The sequence below is a fragment of the Pygoscelis adeliae genome, unplaced genomic scaffold (assembly GCF_000699105.1).
Source record: "Pygoscelis adeliae isolate BGI_AS28 unplaced genomic scaffold, ASM69910v1 Scaffold83, whole genome shotgun sequence".
Lineage (NCBI taxonomy): Eukaryota > Metazoa > Chordata > Aves > Sphenisciformes > Spheniscidae > Pygoscelis > Pygoscelis adeliae.
The window spans coordinates 3,790,855-3,802,155 of record NW_008824467.1 but is presented as its reverse complement, the minus strand read 5'-3'; the positions used below and the strand labels follow the sequence as shown (position 1 = coordinate 3,802,155).

Sequence of the window (11,301 nt, the reverse complement as noted above, 5' to 3'; positions counted from 1 at the left end):
ATATAGCCTTCATTGGCTGGCAGCAAGGGAGGCTGGGTTTTGGCTCTTGTAGGCCCAGGAAACATGCTGTGTCTGCATTAATATTTCTATTTAAAAACATATTACAAAATATTTTTTGAGAGAAAGTTAAATATACTTAGTGTTTGGATACACAGTAACTAATATGTAAAGTTTGAGTTATTTAAATTCAAATATGTTTGTAGCTTGTGGATGTTTTTAATGGGTATTTAAAACAAAAAACAAAACAAAACAAACACCTCCTCCCCAAACTTTCTGAGAAGACATATCCAGTTTGAATCTGAAGTGCCAAACACTTTGAACGTACATACTATCTATGAGGTATTCAGCCAGAAGATGCTTTGTTTTCTTCCATTTAGAAGACAATGTAATATAGGGAGCTGTAATAATTCCATTCAGTATCTTAATAAAAGAAATGTTTACATGCTTGGATGGCAAATGGTAACATTAAGGATTTCTTCCTAAGCACATGGGGACTTGAGCAGTGCTGCTGTCTAGCAGAGACTTGGCACAGGTGCTTTTTGGCACGTGAGTTCTGCTCTGAACTGAAGTAGAAATGCTTGTAGGTAGACCTGTGTTCACTTATTCTCACTAGGGTAACTGAGCTAAGTACTGACCTTTGCTGTACAAATTTTAGACCAGGAGACCAATTTTAAGCCTGTCATTCTTGTCCCAAAAACCTTCTTTGCCTTTTCCCTTCTCCCTATGCAAGTGCCAGTAACGCTGCCCCAGTGCAATTCCCCTCCCCTACTTTTTGGGGGAATGCTGCTCCACACACTTCTCCTCTGCCTGGCAATCAGCATGTGCCCCTCTCTAGAAATTGTTTTGCTCTGCCTGATTCAGCCTTCAGTAGAGCCACTGCTGAGTACGGTTCAAGGCTTAACCACTTGCTTGTGTCGGTAACCTAGCTACAAACATAATCAGGTATGCAAAATATGTGGTGGTGGTGGTTTGTTTGGGTTTTTTTTAAATAAATGATATAGTCTCACCTTTATGGTCTCTGCGCAGGGGATATATACTAGCCCGGCTTCCCATCATAGGTGTGAAATGTTTCTCTGTGAGCTTTGAAGTTTTATTTTTTCTCTTTTTTTGGTCAAGCTTGATGCAGGTTTATAATACTAATATTCCTGGTGGAACTGACTTGATGGTGCAATCGCCATCAAGCAATCATTTTGATGTTACCTCTGAGAAATTAGAAGATAAAATAGAAAGCTGACGTAAAGAACTTCCTTAACGAAGAGGTGCCAACTTATTTTGAAACTTATCCCATTGGATAAATTTAAGAGAAATTCGGCTTTTTGTCAGGAAGACTGGGGTTTTTTGTTTGTTTTAATATTTCATATTTTCTAAGCTTAACTGTTAAATACAAAATCTTAATAGTGATAGTAAGATAGATCTGAATAAATAAGGGGTTTTTTTGAGCTGTAAAAAAAGCAAGGTTGTAAGTCACTGTTGACTTCCTGTATTTCTGAAATGTGCATCATTGACAAGATAATGCCTAGGCCTAAGGTTTCCCATGATGCAATTTAATAGCAAAAGATTCCAAAGATCTGTCTGTCTGTACCATCTGTCTAACAATAATTAGAACTCTGTTTCTTCCATTTTGGGGCAAGAAATAAGATCAACACATCATTGTCAGGTTTACTACTCTCTACTTTGAAATACATTTTGGGAACAGAGTACTGGGTAGGATAGGGAGTAGAAAGAGACTATAGTGAGTTGGAAATCACTTTGATTTTATTTTCAACAAAAATCAATTCAAATACATAAAAAGGTTTTCATATCTCAAATTCTATTCTATAAGAAATAATGTTTAGTTTGGGAGTCTTTCCTTAATCTTTCAAAACATTTCATAACGAAAATGCTTTTACGTATTATGTACTAATGGAAAAGTACTGGTGCTGTTTCACTGGGACAAAAATAAACAAAGTGAAGGCAAAAGGTGAGTCTTTTCAAATCTCTAGCTCAGTCTAGCTCTAAGAATAATATTAACGTATGGCTAGTTAGGAATGTCTTGTCTTCTGTTTAGACCTCAGACACATTTTTAGACTGTTGGTTGTTCTTCCTCTGATGTTTATGGAAGCAGTTTGATTTTGAATGAAATATGAATTCATTTGAACTGGAATTTGGTTAGCAGGGGAATGCACTCCGTTTTAAAAAATAGTTCTTTTTGTTGAACTAATTTCTAAAATTTAAGTCAATGTAGTGAATGTATTGTATATGGAAACTAATCAAGGAAAACAAGCTTTATAATGTCTTCCATCTTTCTGACAGGTTGTGAAGATGAGAAAAGATGTGAAGAAGGCGAGAGTCCTGACTATTCGCAGACTAACCAGACACATCGGGAAATTAAAGTTGAAAAAGTCAGTTTTAAGTATCAGTATTCTTGTTTGTCTGTTTATAAATGAGACACTATCTTAATTGTTCTCCCAAAAACAGAGAAGTGGGAGAAATGTATTACATTTAAAACTTAAGGCACTATGATGCATAAATTCTGTGGGTATTATTTTTACATCCCTGTAGATAGACTAAAAATACTAACTAAAAAGCAGTTTCATAAAGCAGAATTGGGATAACATTTTTTGTTTAAAGGGATTTAGTGTATTGGAAGCTAATCCCAATCGCTTGCAGAACCTTTTACAGCACTTTTAAAAGTGTCACACTTGATATTTTAGGTTATTCTGCTCTTGAACATAAGTTGTGCAACATTTTCTCACTGTAGTTGCCTGCAAGGTTCTATAGCAAAAAATATTGTTCGGTTTGCATAAATATACAGGTCATACTTGATTTTTAATAATTAGTATTAAGTAGTATTTAAGTAAATAGTTAAAACAACATATTTATAGATTAGATTATGTACATTGATGGAGTGACTATATCAGCAGACACAGGAAGGGCTACAGATGTCGTCTGTCTGGACTTCTGTAAGGCCTTTGACATGGTCCCCCACAACATCCTTCTCTCTAAACTGGAGAGATATGGATTTGATGGGTGGACTGTCCGGTGGGTGAGGAATTGGTTAGATGGTCGCATCCAGAGGGTAGTGGTCAACGGCTCAATGTCCAGGTGGAGATTGGTGACGAGTGGTGTCTCGCAGGGGTCCGTATTGGGACCGGTACTGTTTAATATCTTCATCAATGACATAGACAGTGGGATCGGGTGCACCCTCAGCAAGTTTGCAGATGACACCAAGCTGAGTGGTGCGGTCAACATGCCAGAGGGACGGGATGCCATCCAGAGGCACATGGACAAGCTCGAGAAGTGGGCACCTGTGAACCTCATGAGGTTCAACAAGGCCAAGTGCAAGGTCCTGCACCTGGGTCAGGGCAACCCCCAGTATCAATACAGGCTGGGGGAGGAAGGGATGGAGAGCAGCCCATGTGGAGAAGGACTTGGGGGTACTGGTGGATGAAAAGCTGGACATGAGCCAGCAATGTGCGCTCACAGCCCAGGAGGCCAATTGTATCCTGGGCTGCATCAAAAGAAGCGTGGCCAGCGAGTCGAGTGAGGGGATTCTGCCCCTCTACTCTGCTCTGGTGAGACCTCACCTGGAGTACTGCGTCCAGCTCTGGAGCCCTCAGCTCAAGAAAGACATGGACCTGTTGGAGCGAGTCCAGAAGAGGGCCACGAAAATGATCAGGGGGATGGAACACCTCTCCTATGAGGACAGACTGAGGCAGTTGGGGTTGGCCAGGAGAAGAGAAGGCTTCATTCAGGGAGACCTTATTGCAGCCTATCAGTACTTAAGAGGGGCTTATAAAAAAGATGGTGGCAAACTTTTTAGTAGGGCCTGTTGCAACAGGACAAGGGGGAATGGCTTTAAATTAAAGGGAGGTAGATTTAGACTAGATAGAAGGAAGAAATTTTTTACGCTGAGGGTGGTAGAACACTGGCACAGGTTGCCCAGAGGGAGGTTAGATGCCCCATCCCTGGAAACATTCAAGGTGATGTTGGACGGGGCTCTGAGCAACGTGATCTAGTTGAAGATGTCCCTGCCCATGGCAGAGGGGTTGGACTAGATGGCCTTTAGAGGTCCCTTCCAACCCAAACTATTCTATGAATCTATGTTTTTAAAGATAACTGTCTGAAAGTAAGTTAGGACGTGTCTTATTGGAGACGATATAAGGTACATCCATTGCTGTGTTCAAAGTGTAAATTGAGCATACTCTTCTCCCACAATTTTAGGAAATTGTGCAAAATAAGAAGCAAGCCCAATGATCTTTTATATTTAAATATTACAGATCTTGAAATGTAATTATATTTGAGGTATCAGTGTCTCCTATGTATTGTTGATAGGAATTGTAGTTACTGTTTTCTAATAAAGTAACATTTGTCTGTCTTCTTATTCTGGTAAATCCTCAGTGTTTTTTCCTCTGTTCAGAACAGCAGAAACATTAAATTATGTTCAACTCTGCTAAAATGTTCATTTAACAACAAGGGAATGTGTTTATGCTCACTCTTGTGATATTTTTATTTTGCTACTTAGTGTTAGCCCACGGGCAAATAAAGTGAACAATACCCAGGTTTTTTTAATAAAGACAAACTTCATTTGCAGGGGTTCAGAAGACTTGAAATTAAAGAACCAAAAACGAGTTGAGAGATTAATAGAAGAAATCCATGCCATGAAGGTAATACCATGTTTAGTTATTTAAATACTAAAGGCAATTAATTTTAGTAACAAAAAGCTTTTGTTACTAAATGGGACTGCATTACTGAAATGTAACTGAAATATTTCCAGAGTCAGCTTGGTTATTACTGTAACACAGCTGGAAAATTATGAATATTTGCATATTTCCGTGTTTGTTTGCGGCATCTGTCAAGGTGTTAGACAATTTGAGTCTTAAGCTTGCCAGGCTAAACATGAATTTGTTTAGAAATGCGTGGTGCTTGAAGTTTTTACTGTAACAGTTAAAGCGCAGAAATTGAAGTTCTCATGCCACTCAGGGGTATGGAAGGCAGTTTATGTGTCTGACAATACAGTATCCTTGTTGTCAGTACTCTTAGCTTTAAGTATGATGCTACTTGTATTTTACGTTCAACTTCAGAGTTCTGTAGTAGTTTGAAATTTTAGCTGCAAGGGACTGGTAACGCTTGAGTCAGACCTTTTTTTATCTTCAGCCTTGCTGTCATTGGTACAGTTTTTGTATCATAGACATTATGACATATCAGCAAATGCTTCAGAAATTTTACAGCTTCTTAATGTTTTGTACTAGTCATATCTCGGTTTTAACTGATACTGCTTAAAATTGTGTGTGTTGAAATGAGGTACAAATTCCAGTCATAAGGCTTGAGCACAAGAGTCCTGTATAGGCCAAGAAAACTGTTTTCACATAAAATGGCTGTTTTGTTTGTTTTTCCTTGAATGACTAGTGATTATATCACACTTACCGTTGGGGGGGGGAGCTGTTTAACCTTTCTCTCTCTTTTTTTTTTTTTTTTCTTTTTTCTTTTTTTTCCTTTCCTGATTCTTGCACAGATCTTAGTCTTCAAAAAGGCTGGTAACTGGAAAGGCTTCATTGACCCGTTTAGACGTGCTTTGTGCCAGATTCATCGGGTGGAATCATAGGGGGTTTTAGCACAGTACTTACAAAACAGGAGTCCTCACAAATCAGTAAAGGGGAAAAGAGAATGGGCAGCACTGTATTAAAGGGTAAAGCACTGGTCAAGCAACATGGCAGTCATATTGAGGCATTCTGCTTTTCTGGCTTGCCATCAGTCTTAAACTTGGTCCTGTAATGGCTCTTTTTTTTTTTCTTTTTGGATGACACATTTACATGTTTATTGGAGTATGATGAGGATTCTGGAAACATCTCTCAATTTGTAAGAGTATACATCAAGTGATCAGGTGTGGTGCAGCACTGAGCTCACAAGCCCGTGTTTTATGTGGCTTCTGTGAGTGCTCCTGAGAGGGTTTCACTGCAAGATCTGTTCTGCATGCATCTCCCAGAAGTGTTCGCTTTGTCCACATTGTGCTTTTCCTTCTGGGGTTGGCTCATGCAGACATCTTAAAGGCTGCCCGCGCTTAGGACTCTATTGGCCAAGTACATCCAAGCTGTTTCTTCAGTTGGCGTTAATGAGTGCAGGACTTGGCGTTAACTTTAAGAGCAATTGTCACGGGAGGATAGAGTTGTAATCTAGAGAGCTGAAGGCAAACAAATTTTGCTTTGAAATAGTTTCTAGAAAGGGAGGAGCCTTCAAAGTGAGCAGCTGAGAAGGAGGAAAAGCTCTCCCACTTCTCAGGCAAATAGCTAGTAAATGCAATGGGGTTATCTGAAATTGTGCTGTAAGGGGTCTTTATTGTTAAAAAGAATGCACCCTTATATTAATAATATTTTTATAGCAAAAAGGTTGGTTTTCTTGGGGTTTTTTAGTCTTTAAAAATGAACAAATAGGCTTACTAGCTCTACAGTGTATTTCTTTCTTAGACGAAAGAAAAATTCCTGTTTCTTATGAATCACAGCCTAAAAAGCACTAGTTGTTTACATATTTTTTTCACCACTGTTGATTTCTAGACTAAGAGAGCTTTTTAGAGTTGGCATAGAAATACGCCTCATTCAGCATGGAAGAGTAACAAGACAGCTTTCACACTGATATTATTTGAGATAGTGGGAGATTTTGTACTGGTAAACATCACTCCAAGCAACCTTTTGTCTTAAGTTATTGACCATAGGATTCATAAAGAAGTCTTTGCGTAACCTGAACGGATATTTTAGAATTTTCAGGAAAGAATGGACAGAATAGAAGTGGTTAATAAGGTAAATTGGTAAGTGGTCTACGAAGTTGCAACTTAGGGGAGCCTTGTATTATCCAGACTGTTCTAGCAATTTCAGTGTGTGGATCCCAAACACTTGTCAGAGGAGATGCAAATCCTTTCTAACTGATTGACTGTCTGTGTGCAGAATATAGGAATTGGTTGTTTTCCATGTAACATGCAGAAATAGCCCATAAACTTCTACTTGCATGTTTTATGTAAGACAAAATGTCTGCCTTCTCTCTTACTGAATGTTTAGTCTTGAGGAGTATAGCAAGCTGCAAAGAGAAGTTCAGTTGAAAAAACAAAAAACAACAAAAATAACTACACTAGCCAAAGTGGTTTGGAGCCAGAAAGTAGATGTTACAGCAGAGTCTGACAGCATGTGTCTTTTCAGATTAAAAGATCTCTTGAGATGGCTACTTACAACTTCTAGAACTTCTTTATTGGTTGGACAAAGGCATGAAGGGTTGCTGTAGATTGAAGAAATAACATCTTTGAAAGAAAAGGGAAATAGTACAATTTTTTCTGAGTTTTTCCCTGTTGCCAAAGACAGCACACCTCTTTCTTAATATTCATTTTTCTGCCATCAGTCAAGAACAGGCCCAGACCACCTTTCTCTACCACATATCCAGAAAAAAAAAAAAAGACTTCTGGGGACTGCTGGCATGAACAGGGTCTTTTGTGAAGGACTTTATGTATCCTGATGACCTCAGAAGGCATGAGGGGAAGATTCCCTTTCACAGGGAATTTGTTTCAAGCTCAGGGAAGAGAGACTGAAATTCTGGGACCTTGGCACAGTTGTCTGTCGTTCTGAAGTTTTCAATGTGATGGCTTAAGTTTCTCTTAGGAAAAAATCTGAGGGATTGAATCCCAATAAGGGAAAATTCCTTGCCTTCTTCAGAATGACGTTTCTGCATTCAGCTGCCTGTAAACCCACAAACCTTTTGTACTAGTTCATTTACTTGGAGAATTTGTTTCTTGGTCAGCACAGTGTTTCAATATGGCTGCTGCCACTCATGGAACAACTGTTATCTTTCATCCAGACTGTAACAAAAAAAAAAAAATCAATTGCCTGATGGTGCATCTGTTGTTAGAGGCTGGCTGCCTGCAGCTCAGCAGGACTTGTAATGAGACAAGTGTGAACTTACGGTTACAAGATCTTAACTTCTCTTTCTAGTGTGGATCTTTACTAATTACAATCTGATGTTATAGGAAGGAGGAAATGCTTGCTATTATTTGATAACTCTTGTCTTATCACTAACTCTTGGGGATGCTTTTTTCCTGTCTTCAAGTAGACTCTAAACAGACACTGCTAACATAATTTCAGTGCAAATACACTGTTTCCTAGGAGTGGGACATAATTAGGTGCTCACTTTTCAGGTTAAATACTGTGTCTGTGTCTACTTTTTTTTATATCCTATACATACTCACACATACACAGTTCTGCATACATTGAAAACCCAGGAAGTGTTGGTGCTGGGCTGTATTAAGAAACTTTTTGTTACTTGAATTTGCAAATAGCATATGTTGTTATGTTATTGTTGGAATTACATTTTTTTTTGTTCTATATGTTTTCATTGTTAGAACTGGAGATTAAAAATAACTTAATCAGCAAATACAATTAATAATGTCTCAAGCACAACAATCAGAAGTAAACATTGTGGGAAATGAAAGCAGTTAAAAATTCCAGCTACGTGGATGCAGGAACTGGGTTAATTGTTTGCAGGAGTTCTCAAAGCTATTGGAATAGTACACTGTTTTTTGAGTTCTTCAGATTTCGTTTTGCCAAAACCTTATAAAATATTTATTTAACAATTCATGAAAGATGGGGAAAAAAAGAACAGTATGATCCTTTCTGGTCCTTCTGCTATGATACTACTTTTTTAAAATATAAAATTGTGTGTACTTACGGGAATTTTTTTCCTTGTTTGTCAGGCTTGATGATACTGTCAAAATGGATTAATTATCCATTGTGGAGTACTTCTTACCATATTTAGGATGCTATGAAATTTTTAAAAGTTTCTTTACACAAAAATAACTGATTGTCTAGTGATTTCTTAGCAACGTGTAGCTTATCTTGAATTGTTTAAATTTCTTGGCTGAAATTAGGTCTTAACACAACTTTATGTGGTTGCTTTACTGTGTATTTAGGAGTAGGTTTTGCTTTTATCTTAGAACAAAAACCTTGGTATTATGGCAGGTGTTGCTATAGCAATATCGTGTTTGGAAGATGCCCATTAATGAAATATGGAAGAAATGCTATTTGCAGTGCTTGAAGGGAAGATGCCTTCCAGTTGTTGGGAATGAGCAGCAGTTGGTTACAACCATTGTTAAATGGCTTGGAAAGATACGTTCTCTATCCCAAAATTATCACTGGAGAAACAGATAAGTTAATACAATGTTACTGTTTTAATACACTTAAAACACAATATTTATTGCAGAATAATGAGTTTAGTACAAGAGATACGGGAAAAGATAATGCTTTACTCTAAATTATTTTCTCTCAACTTTATATTTTAGCAAGATATGAACAGAAGTAGAGTTAAGTGTGAACTCCAGTATTACTGTCAAGCTTTTGAAAGCCAAATTGTTTTGTAAAGGTGGAGCTTCAGTCTGAAGGATGTTTCACAATCTTTGGCCTTGGAACAAAAATCATCCAATTTCATGAAAGTAATAGTGATATGGGTGAGAAAGGGCTTTTGCTCAGGACTGGGTAGCTGATGATTTTAGAGTAGCCTAAGTAGCTTGATAGATTTTGCTTTTAGTAGGGTCTCTTTGCATGGCATTTTTGTATCCTGAAATACCAGGCTTTTTCAAAAAGCCTTATCATTTTCTTCTAACAGTAGTGGTTTCTTTTTTGGTTAATGCTTTCATTGTCTGTAGCCTTGGTTTCAGTTAACATCTCAGTGTAGAATGATTAAGAACATTTAAATAAGAGTGAGGACTAATGCACTTTTTTGCAGTTTTACTTTTTCTTTCTCTTAGTGTATGTTTCGAACAACAGTCTTGCGTATTTTCTTTCATAATAGATTGTAGACTTTTGCATTAATGTTATAGAATCTTTAACCTTTGAAGGTTTTTGAAAGAGTAGTGGGAAGCTCTTAAACTCTAGTGTAATCAGCTTAGGAAGGGTCCTTGATGCTTCTCAACAAAAGACAGAGGTGGGGTGGTCCATGGGCCAGATGCCACTTATAGACCATTTCAGGGAAGGAAGAAGGGGTAGAACTCGAGGTCATTCAGCCCTCCTTCAGCGGAGCAGTGCAGATCCTTGCTTTGGCAAGTGTCTGACTTGTTATCCATGCATGATGCATTTTTCTGCAGTAATGCAGAAAACTTGGTGGTTTGAGTGGTGGATAGATCCATATGTGCATTACTCAGGTGTACACGTGCAAGAAGTCAGGCACTTTTAGGAAACACTGAATTTTACTGCTTGTTTTCTCAACAGCACATTCTACTTTGTCGATGGCATTACGTGTCTTTTCTAGGTAACGTATGCCCTAGTAAGGCAGATCATTTTTGTTATACAAACTCTGAATATTCATTTAACAGATATCTCAAATACTGTCAGGGCTGAAGTAGAAATCTCTTCCAAGTAGGAAACACAAAGTAAAGAGCACCTAACATAACACAGAAGATGGCATGGATAAACAGCATGTTCCTGAACCCAAACACAAAAAGGAAGTCCACCAAAGGTGGAAGCAAGAACAGACTACCTGCAAGCAATGTAGAGACACTGCCTGAACGCACACAGGTAGCGTTAGAAAATACAAAACTCAGATGGGTTTCCAACTAGTGAGGAACGTGAAGGTCTGCAGGAACGGCTTCTGTAAGTAGACTGGGAGCAAAAGTAAAGCTAAAGGAAAATAAGAGTCCACAGCTCAGTGAGAGCATATGGAAAAGGGTGAGGTATTCAGTGCTTTTTTTTTTTCTTCTTGGTTTTTACTGGTAAGTTCTGCACTTTGGCTTCTCAGTTTCCAGAGCCTACAAGCAGAGTCTGTGGGAGTGAAGTGTAACTCACAGCAGAAAATGATGGCATTAAGGAATGCATAAGTCAATTGGACATATACCATTCCATGGGACCAGGTACCTGGTACTTGGGATACAGAAGGAGCTGACTGATGTCATGATGAAGCTGCTTTCATCATTTTTTGAAAGGTCACAATAATTGAAAAACGTTACTGACATTTGGAAAAAGGCAAACATCATGCTTAACTTCAAGGAGGATCTGAGCAAATACAGGCTGGTCAGTCTCAACTTAACCTCTGGGAAGGTTACGAAGCAAGTCTTTCTGGAAGCTAATTCCAGGAACAGGAAGGACAAGAAGATGACTGGGAATAGCCAGAATGGATTTACCAAGGGTGAATTGTGCCTGACTGATCTGATTACCTTGTGTGATGAGGTGACTGTCTGTATGGACAAGAAGGAAGCAGCAGATGTTGTGTATCCTGACTTTAGCAAAGCCTGTGACACAAACTCTCGTAATCTCCTTATAGCCAAACTAGGGCCAAGAAGACAAGGAATGGAAAATT

At 38.4% G+C, this 11,301-nt stretch overlaps 1 protein-coding gene across 1 annotated transcript in view; it reads left to right on the top strand.

Moving 5' to 3' along the window:
- SRFBP1 (serum response factor binding protein 1) overlaps positions 1–11,301 on the top strand; it is an 83,767-nt gene that overhangs the window by 26,418 nt on the left and 46,048 nt on the right. The window contains exons 2-3 of the mRNA XM_009321120.1: positions 2,293–2,381; positions 4,574–4,646. Coding sequence (XP_009319395.1) covers positions 2,293–2,381; positions 4,574–4,646 — 162 coding nt within the window. The remainder of the gene's footprint in view (positions 1–2,292; positions 2,382–4,573; positions 4,647–11,301) is intronic.